General features: G+C 40.3%; 1 protein-coding gene across 1 annotated transcript; it reads left to right on the top strand.

The window, feature by feature from the left end:
• Positions 1-639: 639 nt before the first annotated feature.
• On the top strand, positions 640-14,591 carry LOC114570917 (oxysterol-binding protein 2). Its single transcript, XM_075447453.1, is given in 15 exon segments — positions 640-1,080; positions 2,087-2,292; positions 8,271-8,521; positions 8,642-8,810; positions 9,519-9,639; positions 9,743-9,809; positions 9,913-10,050; positions 10,146-10,391; positions 11,234-11,354; positions 11,547-11,650; positions 11,879-11,938; positions 11,940-11,975; positions 12,669-12,853; positions 12,978-13,198; positions 14,163-14,591. Coding segments are annotated over 15 exon segments (2,235 nt in total). The 5' UTR covers positions 640-913; the 3' UTR covers positions 14,306-14,591.
• The last annotated feature ends 1,756 nt before the right edge of the window (positions 14,592-16,347 follow it).

Genomic DNA, 16,347 nt, shown 5'->3' with positions numbered 1-16,347 from the left:
TAATTAAACGTTTCACATAATAACGTGATACCGATATATTTTTTTTCTGGGGCACTGCAACAATGCGCTTCCATAGCTTTGTGAGCAAGTTAAAAAAAAAAAAAATCTTAAAATATCCAAAATAATGTCTTAATTTGAGATAAATCTAAGCCATTTTTGAAGGTGCCCTCTGTTGGCGTTAACCTAACAGTGCAACTGAGTACCCAAAGATGCAACATATACTGTATAATTCATCATTCTAAAACTTGACTTTAGTTACACATGTTAGTCTTAAAACTTAGAATATCTGACCATAATCTAAGAACTATGATTTATTTGACAATTCTGAAAGTCTTTGAAATCTGACTTGGTTTTAACTGTTTAATAGGGAAATGCAATCTCATTCCTATTTTTTCTTCTGTTTTTCTCAAAAGAAGTCATGCAAATCTTTAATTCGGACTTTTATTTATTTTATTTTTTTGTCATGAATGAATATCAAACAGTTTTCGAGGCAGTATTCATCCCCCAACAGACTCCTGCAATGATGTAGAAAACTGTAGTGTGTGTGTGTGCGCGCACACAATCCTGCACACACAATCCTGCACCCATATGCTACAATCTGTAATAAGGACGTCATCAACATGACCCCCTTCCCTCTCTCTCACACATCCACAGGCTTTATTACACGCAGTCAAAATGCAGGCTCAACCGTTAATGTAATAATGTAGTTATGTATCTGATTCTAGCTAAAATAGATAGATAATTTGTAGAACTAGCTCAGGGTAAATAGGGCACACTGTCATAGCTTCACCAAACAGCTGCAAGCTACAGTAGCTTTAGCGTAGGGTAGGCTACAGTGCAGCCGGCTCACTCACGCAGCTATCTAACGGTACAGCTGTTGACAGACTGCAACGTTACCGGACAAGAGGAGCAAATGAACGAGCTGGTGAAGAGTTTGCCCTCCCCGACTCTCCCGGGGCTCCAGCTGCCGTGTTTGGATACCGGTAGTTACAAAGGCTGGCTCTTTAAATGGACTAACTACCTTAAAGGTTACCAGCGGCGGTGGTTCGTCCTCAGTAACGGCCTGCTGTCCTACTACAGGTAACGGTACTAAAGTTAACAGTTACAGTGACCGTTGGGGCTCGACCGACACATTTTAGAGCTAGTATTTATTTATATTATTTTATAATTATTAAATGTATTAGCCCCACTTTGGCAGAGTTGATTGGTTGCAAAGGGATTTTTTTTTTGGATGGGAAACATAACTTTTTTTTTAACGTTAACGTAGCTATCTGACCGAAGAGGGAGTGCCCGAATGATGCCAAATTAGCAACAACAAAAATCACCCGAACCATTGATTGTAAATATTAACGCTAGAAGAAAAATGTTGTTGAAAAATGAGTTGCGAATAATAAATATTAATTGAACAGCTAACATAGGTTACATACAGTGTCCTACAGTATTTTAACCTATTTAATGCGGATTTCATAAAAGATTATACCAAGTTATTGCGTTAATGCATATATGTAGGTTAGCTAACGTTAACTGGCTAGTTTAAGCTAACGTCAGTTGAATTTGAGTTTTATTTGTTTGCACAAGTTGTAATCAAACGACAAAGAACATAGCTAGCTAGCTATATTGTTAACTGTAACCTTTATAGCGTTATGGTAAAGATAAATAATGGAGGGAGATCCAGAAAAAGGAAAAAACATCCCTATTTGATACCTGTAGAGAAAACGTAATATATAGCTAGCCTAGCGTTAAATAAGGTAGCTATGACATAAAATGCAAAACAGAATTTTAAAAAGGAAGAATTCTGAAATAAAGAACTGTGCAAACTGCAAATGCAAACTGCATTGTAAAAAAAATAATCCGTATAATATAAAATATATTTACAGAATTGGCCATAAGCTACAGTACATATTGTCCAAAGCCTCTAGAGAAATGTAGACTGCAGATTGTCCAAAGCATGACAGTAGAGAAAAGGCTTCATCATGTTTGACAGACTTATTGGGATGCTATTTTAACAGTAAACTACTTTGAAATCAATCAAAACCAGAGCTGACCAATTTTGCTCATCTTTTCTCCAATTATTTGTTTCCCTCAGGACTCAGGCAGAGATGGCACACACCTGCCGAGGCACCATTCCTTTGGCTACAGCATACATTGAGGTGGGTGACACCTGCCACTTGGTGTTAACTAGTGGAGGCCGAAGCTACCACCTGAAGGCCACCTCTGAGGGAGAGTGTCAGCGATGGGTCTCAGCCATGCAGCAAGCTAAGGCCAATTCCACTCTTATGATGCATCATTCAGGTAAGATGGAAATTTAATATTCTGTGTGACCTATTTATTTTGATGTAAAACTGTGTGATCAATGTTCACACACAGTGCTGTCTTGGTGCAAAGAAAAAATGTGACATCATAAAATGGGCAGCCCTTTCATGCAGGCGAACCAGCCAGTTTTCTTCTTTTTTCATTGATTTGTTGTTTCTAACTTACAGAATATCCCAAATATGTCCTTAAGAGAAACAACATGGTTCATCTGAGAATGTCCAAGGTAGACAAACTAATTTTAGCTGTAACCTGAATGCAGGCTCATGCAACCAAGACCCACTTACCTGAATGCATTTTTTTTAATTTATTAGTAGCCTTTAATGTTATATAAACATGCCACAAGAGGGCAGTGTGTCCCATGTGTCTCAGATGGAGACACTCAGTTGTGGCAAGTGTGTGTAAAACCTGCATTAAATAATCTAATTTTAAATTACATATTCCTTATGATATTCACGTTTTACCTTAGGACTATCACACAATTTAATACGATATAACGATAATAAAATATGTAATTTGTATTGTATTCTATGTGTCAGTTAGCTTGCTTCTGTTAAACGTAATTTGTTCCTTGTGGACAAGAAGGGTAAAGATGCATAGTGGATTTTTTTCCCCCTCTCTCCCCCCCTCTCTTCTCCACAATTGTGCACAAAATCCCATGCAGCTACCACCTCCCTCCCACTCCGTCTCCTCTCTCCCTCCCGGTCTCCTTCAGTATGACGACAGTGAGATCTGAATGAAATGACCTTCCTTTAGACTCCGCCTCCTGTTCTGATAGCATGAGGGGTGAAAAAGAGAGGGTGTGAGGATTTTCATTGAAAATATTTTTTCACCATACACTGGACTATAAGGAGACTTGAGTGTAGCCTTTTCAATGAGTTTCACCTCGTAAGTAACCATTTCATTATTTTATTAAGAGCAGAATAAGAATTAAGATAGAAGCTGTGTGCTTGCTTACATGCATGTGTTCGTTTGTAATCATTGCAGTTTGTCCGTTTATGGAGTTCAGTAAGTTTGGCTTTATTTTGTGCAAATGTCTGTGTAAAAATGCCAATTGGATTTCTCACATGGCAGAATTTGCTTTAAAGTTAACAGAATGGCACTGCAATTTTCAAACTGACAACAGGACAGTATTTGTCAGTCTCAGTCGAATGTGCTGTATTTGACTGATTTAAATCCTACTTTTTCTCCGATTACTGTAAATACAACTGCAATAAGGACTCGTTCGTAAGAGGTGTGTGCCTGTAAGTGTGTGTTAAGCAACCTGTACTGCTGAGTGTTAGGCTCAGCAGAGAGGAGTAGGGAATGGTGGACCCAAAATGCAGAGGCAGGCAGGCAGGCAGGCAGGCAGGAGAACGTAGAGGTGGAAGGTTTATTAGTCCATAAAAAACAAAGTGCAAACAACAAAGGGAGTCCTGAAAGCAGCATGCAAAAACCAATCCAGAGTGTAGAAAACAAAGCAGGGAACCCAAAAAAACAAGAGCAAAAAACAAACCAGCGACTACAGAACAAAAGAAATCCAGGGAGCAAAAAAACTAGACACGAGCAAACGCTGGGAGACACGACAGGCAAACAAACACACAAAATGATCTGACACTGGACAAGGGGAACACAAAGACTAAATACAGAGGGTAACGAGAAAACAAGCAACAGGTGACACTAGGGCTGGGAAACAGGTGAACCACATTAGGGCAATCACAGAGGAGGGAAAAACACCAGAAGTAAATCAGACAAGACAGAAAACCAGACCGTAAAAATAAAACAGGAAACAGAACATACAGACACAAGGCAAAACAAGACAGGGACTACAGCTAGGCGAGACAAGGGAGGAAACACGGGTTACAACAGAAAACAGAACAAATGCACAACATAAACAGGAAACAAGAACAGAACCTCAAAACCAACAGAACTCAAACCCCAAAACCATGACACAGAGTAAGATGCAAATCAATGCTAATGTCTGGCCACATTAGCCTATGGAGACAATGACTGATGTGTGAGGTGTTTATGATGTATCTTCCATTGTATAACAATGGATTTTGCCTCACTGGGTGTAATTACAGCCAAAATAAACCAGGTTTATGGAGCGGAGCCCTTTTAGAAGATTTAACACAGCCTTACTTTCTTTCTCAGGTTCCCACGGTTCAGAAATTGTGTTTTACAGTGCTGTTACAGTTTTGTCTTGATTGTTTTCAATTATTGATTTTCATCATAGATTTATAATCTGAGCATGTATGTTAGTATCCTAATCTTTTTTTTTTTAATATAATTTTTATTGGTGCAACAACATTGGAACAAGTACAAATCACCAATATCCTAATGTATTGTTTTTGAACAAATTGGTAATACTGTCTGCTTTACACAATTTTAGACAAATTAACTTGGGCTGTGTTTTTATGCAGGTGTAAAATCACACACAAATTAGGGTTGGGCATCGTTTGGATATTGACGATTCTGATTCCAATTCCTCCTTTCGATTCCGGTTGTTATCGATTCTCGATTCAGATTCTTTGAGTGGTGGAGTTGAAATGGGTCACATGCTTATTTCACAAATAAGAGGAAAGTTTTATTTTGATTCACTGGTGGGTTGCAGTTTGACGGGGCTTTTTCAATGTCAAATAAAGCCACACTAGATTACCGCTTACTGTGCTCCAAGGCTGCAACACAACAAGTGCCTGGCCGCTACAGGAACCAAAACTTGTGCATGTTAAATTTGGAACCCATGATCAGATTTGAAACCAAATCCTACAAACGATTCCAATAAAGAAACGATTCCGATGGAATCGTAATTTTTGAAACGATTCCAAGTAGGAATCGGTTCTTGATGCCCAACCCTAACACAGATACTTATTTTTTTTGGTGAAGAGTGTGTGAGTGTGAGTATAAAGATTATAAATAAAGATAATAAATGTATGAGCCTTTAATTATGGGCTTAATGGCAGTAATAGCAGGGGAAACAAATTGGCTAGAAGTGGATTAGCAGTAATGAAGTGGATGTTGCGTTTATCTGACATCTGTAAATTATCTGGCACCTCATTTGTAATATCTCAGTAATAGCTAGTCACACAACCACTACACGAGTACCATTTTAGAATAAATAATACCTAGGTTGTCAGGTGGGGCAAACCGGGAACTCAGGATGCAGGACTCAGACACACAGTAACAGTCAAACAAAGTACTTACTGTACACACCGGTACAAAACAAAACAGGCAACAGTCTCCCAAAAACACTGGCAGGCAGTACAAAAAGGTAAATCTAAACACAGACTTGGGTCAAAAACAGGCAGAGGATCAGAAACACTTACAAACTCACTGGGTAAACAGCTGGAATGCTAAACTCAAAAGGTATAAGACCAACTGGCAGAGAATAAAGAACGAGGGAGTGAGTATATACACCTGAGAGGGGAGAGACAATTAGACACAGGTGCAAGACATTAGGGCTGGGAAGGTGATCACACAATGTGGGAAGGCAGACAAAGACTGGAAGGAAAGTGACCTGCAACACAAACACACAGTGAATTTCAAAATAAAACAGGAAGTGAGCAAACTAAAACTGAAAACATGACCTGGATTGGGAGCTGGGCAGGACATAGGTTTGTTGTGATATAAAATTAAATCTCTCTGACAACCATTGAATCCAGGGTGAAAGTTTAACTCAGGTTGTGCTACAGCAAGCTTTCAGCATGTTTCAGTCAGACTTTGATTGCTTCATCTATATTGCAGAAGCTTACAGTGCATCCCCTGATTTTCTCTGATTCTCTCTTCCGACACTGTCCATGTCGGTGCTCCTGCTATCCCCTGTGGGTGTGTTTTTTCATGATTCAACGATAGGCTCGTTCGAGATGAGCCAGATCTGCGCAGAATCGATCACCGGCGATCGCCGCCCAATGCATGCTGGTTAGATTCTTGTCCGACTTGATCCCAACTTGCTCTGACGTCATGCACACGTGGGCAACGATAATCTCACGAGACCAAGGCGGCCGCAGTTTTGAGATGCAGGTAGCGCAGTTGCTTTTCACCAACTGCAAGAGCCAGGCGGACGCAGGCGGACCCAGGGCATGCTGGGATGATTGGTTCAGAATCGACTTAACATGACGACGTTTTATATAAACGTTTTATTGATTTTTAATCGGAGGGATTTTAATTGCTATTTGTCTGATTTAAAGGCTTATTCTGTACAGAACACCTGTTGTGAGGCCGATAGTTACGTTTAGAAGTCAGAGAGACTAAATCTGTTCAGGTTATGGATCATCTACAGTCTGTTGTTAATTAAAAACAGCAACAGATCACATGTAGAGAATTTTGACAGCTACTCTGTCATAATAAAATCAATTGGAGACTGTGTAGGAGCTGATATATGGGTCTGATAACATTTTATTAAATCGGAATTGAACCACAGTGTTTGTGTCACTTCCTGTTCAGCCTGAATGCTGCTGGAATCAGCTGGAAAACTGTCCGACTTGACAGCGGACTTTTGTCACCGCCCCCGGTTGCTGCCGCCTGCTCTCGTCTACTTTACAGGCGAGGCGCAGTTCATCTCGAACGAGCCTGATGAGTCACCAATTTGTCTCAGACTCTCCAGTGTCCTGTGTGAAAAATAACCCATTAGTACACAGAGCAGACCAGTAAGCCTCACCCATACATATATGTTATTGTGTTTTATGGCTTTAAGAATAAGTGCACTTCCAGATAAATAGCAGCTGGATCAAATTCAGAATATAGTGTTTTAACACCTTGAGCACAATAAGTCATTTAAATAAATCAATTAAACCGGAGCCAAACTGTCACAAAGTGAGATCCTTTTCTTTCTGGTGTATATGGGTCATGAAACCATTACAGATGCCTGAAGGATTTTTTTTTTTACCCTCTCATTTTTAATCTTCTCCTCCTGAGACTTTGTAATTCCAGTTTGCCCTGATTGTTTTTATTTATTTTCCCCTCTAATAGTGGTAGTAGTTTGTCTCCTTGCTTTGGTATTCACAGGGAATGCAGACACTGGCCTAGATTCAATCAACATTACACACACAATCAGTTACATATGACGGAGCAGACACATCTAGAGCATGAAACCAGCTGTTATCTAAAATTGTACTAATGACAGTAGAGCTTTATAGGCATCTTGAATATTTTAAATGATGTCTAGTTTCACTGAGACGCTTTAATAATAGAGCATAGCATCTATTACTCTCTCCAACCGACAGACTTTTTGGCCGATCCATTTTTACAAATGTGCTTGTGTGAACAAGCACTAGTCAAAGCCTCGATATTTATTTAAAAGTCTAGTCAAAATCCCAAGGTTTAGTTTTAAATATGTCAGGCTGAATTACAAGAAAATATGTATAAAAGTATGCACCAATCATCTACAGTCTCCATTTCATGGTGCAGCCATACCAAAAAAAGGTGTTTTTGATTTGAAAATTTCACTCATAATAGTGATTTAGCTATAATCAACAAGCAGACCAAGTATGATACTAAATAATCAACCCAGTCTCCCTGCTCTCCTTCTCAAATCCCTGAGACTGATGGCTCAGCTCATGCCAACAAGGGGGAGAAAGATAGAAAGGGAGGAGGAAAAGGGTAGTGCGTCATCCTTTTTTTTTTTTTTTTTTCTTTTCTTTTTCTAAAAATAGCCTAGCCTCCTGATTGCACAGGCCTACGTTTCCAGGGCAACGGTGTTCATTCACAGCTTTCGGATCTTGTAGAGGAAGGGGTGTGGGGGACCAGGGTGTGAAGTGTGATTATCTTCCTCCATCCGTTCCTCACAATCACTCTTTGAAATCGTTTCAATCTAAATTTTTAGTTAAAATAGCTTTTCCAATGTCTGCTAGGAGGTGTACTGTTTATATTATTATATCACCATAAGCATCCAATTTTTTAAGACATAATAACCTCTAATGATACCCATCATATTAGGTAAATTATGTAATTTGTGCACTGCCTTTCTTTGTCTTTCTGTAAAGATGATTCAGGAGATGAAGGCCCTGTGCCTCAGGAGGACCGAGTCCTAACCCAAGGGGTGCTCAAGACTCTGGCCAGCAAGCTAGATGACCTGAGCACCTGTAATGAGCTGATAGGAAAGCACGGCGCCGCCCTCCAGCGCTCCCTCAGCGAACTTGAGGAACTGCGTGGCTCCGCTGACAGCACAGACAGAGTGAAATCCGTTAATGAGCGAGCCACCCTTTTCCGCATCACTTCCAATGCTATGATCAATGTGAGTTCACACGATGCAAGCCTCCGCCAGTATACTGTAAATGGGAGACTGGTCAGTTGTCTCTTTTAATGAGGGAATGCAGCTTGAGGGCTTTGATGTGTGTTGTATTCACACACTTAGGTTTGTCGTGACTTTCTGGACGTAGCAGAATCCCAAAGCCGGAGGTGGCAAAAGACCCTGCAGCATGAGAGAGAGCAGCGTCACCATCTGGAGGAGACCATCGAACAGTTAGCCAAACAGCACAACAGCTTAGAGAGAGCCTGGAAGGAGAATCCCACCTCATATACAGGTGAGACACTCTCTTTAGTGTGAAAGGCAAAGTATAGTCTACACAGAATAAGAATATGGCCCTCTTCTGGCCATTATTAGTGATGCATGTTTACCACAGAAATGTGGCTCAGTCAGACTTATCATATCTCAATCTTTAGTGCATTTATCTACATAGAAAGTAAAAGAAATACCTAACAAAACAGCCCACCTAAACTACCAGTTAAGTGACAGGTATAATAGTTGATTTAATTGAACACACATTTTGAGGCCATAGATATTAGCGTGTGAATCAAATAACTCATTGAATGCCTTCCAATTAGTATTGTCGAGGGTCTTTTTGTCACAGCTGTTCCTCTTTGTTAGCACAGTTTTTTTGTTTGGCATATATTCTCATAATCTTTCAGACTTGTTTTTTTAGCTACATTAAATTATTTTACAAAGGTTGCTACTTATAGCTGTAATCAAGGCAGCAACTAAGTTGCCACTACTATTCCCTATTTTTTTAGTTTTCATGGCAACATAAAGCAACTTACAGGCCAAATAACTGCTGAAGCATCAGATGCAAACAATTAAGCAATGATAATCAAGTTGAATCGAGTCTCACGTATTATGGTAAGGTGTCACTGTTATTTGGCCACCCCTTGTAAAGCAGCACCTCAATATGTATGATTTTTATACTGAAAACACTCAGATAACCCATCCCCTTGTCCTGTGTTTGTTGCTGTAGGTGTGGAGCGGTCTCAGGAGGGGGACGTGAGTGACGAGAATGAAGAGGCAGAGTTCTTCGATGCCATGGAGGACTCCCCTGCATTCATAACTGTGACTACTAGTGGCAACATACAACACAAGTAAGAAATCATCTCTATACAGACCGATATCAGAGCTGTGTTCTTGATCAGCCACAAGCACAGTTACTTTAAACTGTATTTTAATGATGTTGCTTTCTCTCAGGCGCTCAGGAAGTAATCAGAGTATGATGAGCGGAGGAATGTCCAATGACTGGACTCACAATGAGAATGTAGGTCCCAAGCATGCTGTTTTCTTACTCCTTATTGCTATATACACCAATATGCACTTACACTAAAGTTAAAAACATGTAAAATGTTGTCATATTTTTTCAGGACAGCTCAGGCACCAATCACATGCAGCTACGAAGAACAAGACGCAGTCGCATTCCTGACAAACCCAATTATTCCCTTAACCTGTGGAGCATCATGAAGAACTGTATTGGCAAAGACCTGTCCAAGATACCCATGCCTGTAAATGAAAAACACACAGTACAAATTGGCTGTAATATAGTTTTGGAATTTGATTGACTTACAAGGAAACCTTTTCTGTCTGTGTGGGATTGCAGGTAAACTTCAACGAGCCGTTGTCGATGCTGCAGCGACTGACGGAGGATCTGGAGTACAGCGAGCTTCTAGACCGGGCAGCCCGCTGTGACTCCACTCTGGAGCAAATGTGCCTGGTGGCGGCCTTTTCCGTCTCCTCCTACTCCACCACAGTCCATCGTACAGCCAAGCCCTTTAACCCTCTGTTGGGGGAGACTTACGAGCTGGACCGACTGGAGGAGTATGGTTATCGCTCCATCTCTGAGCAGGTGAAACAAACACAGACACACATCCTTACCCAGATTTTCCACCAGGCGCGTCTGTGTTGCATGTCGGCTGTTCTGTCCATTACCACACCGGGAGTGTCTCAGAAGCGGAGCGTCTTGCCTGCACGACTCAAGTGCTTGAAAGAATAATCACGTGTTTATTAAGCTAGTATCTACCATCCACTCCAGGCACTCCTACAAGTAAACTCCATGCCCTCTCTTTTCTGGAGTTCTTTCCTTATAAAAACGGTTTGCGGTCTATTGTGTTTTTCCACTACCAAGATGAATCTCTCGTTGTCCATGTTGTTGTAGAGGAGACATAGATATTGGGGGGTGTCTTTTGGTAAATTGACTGGATGCTTTTGCTGTTTCACTTCCTGCCTGTCTGATAGAACACCCCACGCATTTCAGCATTTAATGGAAAGAACAAATAGATATGAAAGGGGAGAGAGAGGGGGATGACATGCAGGAAATCGTCTCAGGTCGGACTCCAAATCTGGACCTTCTGCGTCGAGGTATACACCTCTATATATGTGCGCCTGCTCTCCCAACTGAGCTAACCCGACCACCTGGTGCGTATCTTTAGCGGAGTGGAGTGGAGAGCCGCTTCTCGCACGCTTCTGGGATGCGCCGTGATGCGGGTGGTGGAATATCAAGCATTGATTTAAATGGCTGTGACTGCTCGCGGGGGTCGCAGCGCCTCCGGAAGGCAGCACAGACGTGCCCGATGGAAATTTGGCTTTACAGGTATATTTTACACACACCGCAGTGAAGGACAAAAACATCAATACAGTATGGGGTCTATATTGCCTCTGCTGACAACAGTTAATACCATTCACCCACAGGTCAGTCATCACCCACCAGCTGCTGCCCACCATGTGACATCACAGCGAGGATGGACCCTATGGCAGCACATCACTATTGATAGCAAGTTTCGTGGGAAATATATTTCTGTCATGCCGTTAGGTAAGAAACAAGTGAATTGATTTTGACAATCACTATACAGTATAATATATACCACTACAAGCCATATACGACCTGTAAATACACACAAAATATTTGTTGGAACATGAATAATTCACCATATTCAAGTAATTATAAAACTGTAATGTTATTCACCTTTTTGATGTTTGTATGTCTTCTGTCACATCACTGTAGGAAACATTCACTTGCAGTTCCACTCAAGCGGAAACCACTACGTGTGGAGCAAAGTGACTTCAACGGTGCACAACATAATTGTGGGGAAACTTTGGATTGATCAGGTGTGCCCCTCTCTACTTTAACTGTCAAATCCACAATCTGCCTTTTGTGAGTTTCTGCTTATTTTTACAAAAGTGAAAATACAGGTAATCACTTATATTGTAGAATTTCACTCCAAAAGTGTGTGTGTGTGTGTGTGTGTGTGTGTGTGTGTGTGTGTGTGTGTGTGTGTGTGTGTGTGTGTGTTACTGAGGAAAGTAATTTGTTTTCCTGTCTGTTGCTGTTGGCAGTCTGGGGACATTGACATTGTAAACATCAATACCAAGGACACCTGCCGTCTCAAATTCTCCCCCCTACAGCTACTTCTCCAGAGAAGTCCCACGTAAAGTAAGTCTGTTGTTTCCATTCTGTAGGGAGTTGTTTCAGATGGGCAACAGACAGATAGCAGTAACCACCATCTGTGTTGGTTGTCTTCAGTCAGATTTCATTGCATTTACACAGTTTTACACTACAGCTACACATGACTGTGTCAAGAAACGCTGTTTGTGTCACTCTTGTCTAATATTGGTACTCCACATGTTTAATAAATCTTGTATCCTCTTAGTGCTCACCAGTGTGGATAACCTTGACGAGATGTCTTATTCCTAAAAACCATGTTTGTGTCATAATATAAGCTTCTATCCAGGAGAAAGTCACAGACTCATCAGCTAGTGAGGAGCAGATGCCTTTTATCTCTTCAACTTTTATTCTGTTTGATATAGTCTAATGAGCACAATTGATATATGATTTAACACACTCAAAATCTGAAGGAGCTGCCCAAATTAGAATTTAAAAAGGAAAGTAGTACCCAGCTGTGAATATAATAATAATAATATATAATAGGTCAGTGCCTAGCAGTCAGAGAGTGAATATAAGTGATCTCTTCCTGTGTGTGATCTTCTTTGGTGTCTCTATTTTCCGATTATGTACTGCAATGTATAAATGTTGTGTATCCACCCATTTGTTTTGAAGCACTTTGTGATTTTTATCTGTGAAATGTGCTATACAAATAAATTTTACTTACTTACTTACTTACTCTAGGTGACAGGAGTGATAGAGGACAGAGAGGGCACAGCCCGTTACATCCTGTCAGGAACCTGGGACGACAAGATGGAGAGTGCCAAAATAGTGGACAGCAGCCAAGGATGCGGAGGCTCTGAAGGCAAACAAAAGACAGTTTATCAGACCCTTCAGCCCAAACTATTGTGGAAAAAATATCCTCTCCCGTATGTCAATCTTATCTAACACATTTCTACCTTACCTTGAAGATTGAATGTGGCATTTCAACCTACACCCCTTTGTCATCTGCCCTCTCCTATTTCTCTTTCTCTTCTATCGTTCACTCTCCAGAGATAATGCAGAGAACATGCACTTTTTCTCCTCCTTGGCTCTGACTCTCAATGAGCCAGAAGAGGGTATTGCGCCCACTGACAGTCGTCTGCGGCCAGACCAGCGACTAATGGAGGCAGGTGTGTGGGATGAAGCAAACACCCAAAAGCAGCGTCTGGAGGAGTGTCAGAGGCTGGAGAGGAAAAGAAGGGAGGCGCAAGCCAACCAGGCCCTGGAGGAAGGTGAGAACGAGGAAACCCAAAAGCAAGAAGGATTAAAGTCCCTCTCCACTCAAAAATGTGTTTCGCTTATTGTTACTTCAATCGGATGTTTGAGCTTCACTGTGCAGAATGATGTATGTGCAGTTTGAGACTAGAGGATCTTTTCAAATGTATCTACTCACTTTAAATCTGAGTTTAACACATAAACGTATAAGCAGGATTTTGTGACATCCCAACTAGTTTGGACGCTATAGGGCCAATATGCAATTTACACAAATGCGATGTGGAAACTGAAACCTTCAGTGCACGTACACTGAGAGTGGATTTTTTTAGTGAAGTAGGAGACATCTTGTATCCAGTAGTTTTAATTTTGAAATTAATATTTGCATATTCAGATATTCTAGATTGTTCAAGAAGGGAGAAGGAGTAGATATGATTAAGATTTTTTTTAACTGTGAAATTGAACTTTTTTGTGTCAGACACAAATTGTTTTTCAAAGTAGAGTAATAATTATTTTAAAACATGTCTGGAGGAGATCATTAAGATAGAGTTTCTGCCTTTTACCTCTTACATGTCATTCACATTACCTTCAACACAGATGTTGGTTTAACCACTGGCCGTGGGCAACAGCAGAATCTAAATTTGCATCCAACAAGAATAAAGGTTACTGATCTTCATCCATCATTTTTACTATAGCCTTAAACAAAAAAACTTTTTGTCTATTTCTTAAAGTGGGACATATACAGTCAAAGCTTAAAATCACCTTAACTGCAGATCTGGCATTAATTGTAAGATTACAAAGGAGCTTTTTGGACAAAATTAATGCCAGTAATTTGGATTCAGCTTTCTCCTGACAAGAGTTCTGATTATGTTCCAAGATGGGTGTAATAGTTAGAGTGAAAGGAGAAAGTAAGACATTGTGATATTCTGGAAAATAGGACACATTCGAGCAATGCCTTAAGAATACATGCTTCTGTGTCATTAGGGCAAGACATCGAAGGTTACCAGCCACTGTGGTTTGAGAAGAGGACAGATGATACAACGGGAGAAAGCACCTACATCTACAGGGGCGGCTACTGGGAGGCCAAAGACAGACAGGACTGGAGTCAATGCCCTGAGATCTTCTAGGACAAAAGTTGCCCTTACACCGTGGCATCAGACAGGCTGAGTGGTTCCTCCTGATGTAAGGATACTGCGTAAGTTATGGACAGTTGTGTGTGTGTAAGAAAGTGAGTGAACCAGCTGTTGAAAGTGGCCGTCACTCCCAGATTTTCAAGCACAAAACAAGCTCCTGCTTCCACTTACTAATCTACTCTCTTCTGCTCTATAACTTGTGTTTTCAGAATGCATGGCCTCATTTTGTGTATTGTGTGTGCACCTATTCAGTACCATAAAGAACTGATTTATGAGAGTACATAGAGTTCTAATGTGTGTGTGTGTGTGTGTGTGTGTGTGTGTGTGTGTGTGTGTGTGTGTGTGTGTGTGTGTCGGGGGGGGGGGCTGAAAGATAAACATATGCTTTACAGAGAAAGTATTTCTGCACCAACGTTTCAATGGGTATGTAGTATGAGGGATAACTTGGGGGCAAGGAGGAGTGCCGCGCAAGTTCTGGTATGAGCAATGTCTTGTTCTCATCGGAGCTGGAACAACATGTTCCTCATGCTGGGCTCTGACAGAGACACCAGGCTTTTAAAGGACTGTAGCAGGACTACGCATTCTTCAGTGCTTAAAGGCTTTTTCACAGTAAAACTTTATTTATTGAACCCCATTGATTCTTGGGAATTTTTACTATTGCCAAACTGTATTTGAAGAATTTACAGTTATTGTCCAGTCTGACTGGCCTCTAACGACCAGCTACTGGGCCCTGAAAACCAAGGTAGATGTCATTCTCTTTGAAAGGACAACTGACTGAATTCGTCGTGCTGTTTTAGAGACAACCACTGCTTTCCACATGATCTTGAAATTATGTTTCTGTTTACATTAAAGGGGCACTCCACCATTTCCTCATATGAAGATTACTACACAGCCTGTGAAAACAGTGTTTTCACAGGCTCTGGAAGAGCTTTGTCAAGTCAGAGAAACTGACTAAAACGACGTCACTTGAGTAATCTCGGCTTGGACTTGTACAAATTTGTAACAAGCAGTTTGAAAACTCTACCAAGCTGCAAGGTTCTAACTAAAGACACCATTGAGTTGCATTATGGGAAATGTAGGACTCAAAGTCAGGATATCTCGACCTCTATATATAGATACATACATATATTTTGACCACTCCCTTTGAAATTTGTCTCTCACAAATCCCCAATTTATTGGAATTGCAACAGTAAATTACTGGAGTATCAATTTGAATATCTTAAGACTGAAGTACAAATCTGCTGGGGGATTTTCTTCCGCATGGAATTATATTGGTGCTTAATGGTTATTTTAGCCTTAGTTATGTAATGAAGTAGTAAACCACTAGTAACCAATGCATCCAAACTCTGTGAGACTCTCTGAGATTCTGTACAGATTATAGAAGACCGGCAGGCTATTTTTTCTTTTGAAGGTATTTACATGTGTACTTCAGGGTGAATCTTTTTTTGGTGAATTTTACTCAAATATCAGGGTTTATCGTCTTGGTAAGTAGCAACAAACTTGTTTCCCCTAGTAAAAATATTAGAAATGGCTAGCTCTATGAGTGGTTTCTATCCTAAAATTGCTTTATTTGGACATGTCAGCAATAACACAACTAGTCACTTAAGAAGAAAATACACCCAGGTCAGAGACGTGTTTAAACAGCACAAAAAGGATGTTTTGGTAACAGTATTCCATTATCTAAATTATAGGTATGTAAATAAATCAGATTCATACAGTTTATTATGTATTAGTCAAGGACCAGATAACAATTAAAGTACCTACTACCAATAGTATCCTATTTATTTATGGTTTTCAGCTTACTGTGTTTTATAAAGGGGCATGATGCACATGTATAATTGCCTGATTGCTTTTGGCTTGTATATAGCAAGACTAGAATATAAATAGAATTGCCTCATTTATAATCACTTTAAGAAAATATTATTTCACATTACTTGAACATTCACATTTTGGGCACTTAAAACTCTATCTGTATATACGTAATCTTAAATGGAGTCAAGATTGTATACCAGTGAATAAGATGTTGGGGAAATTAA

The sequence above is a fragment of the Perca flavescens genome, chromosome 16 (genome assembly GCF_004354835.1).
Source record: "Perca flavescens isolate YP-PL-M2 chromosome 16, PFLA_1.0, whole genome shotgun sequence".
Classification (NCBI taxonomy): Eukaryota; Metazoa; Chordata; class Actinopteri; order Perciformes; family Percidae; genus Perca; species Perca flavescens.
This window is presented reverse-complemented; position numbering and strand designations above follow the sequence as displayed.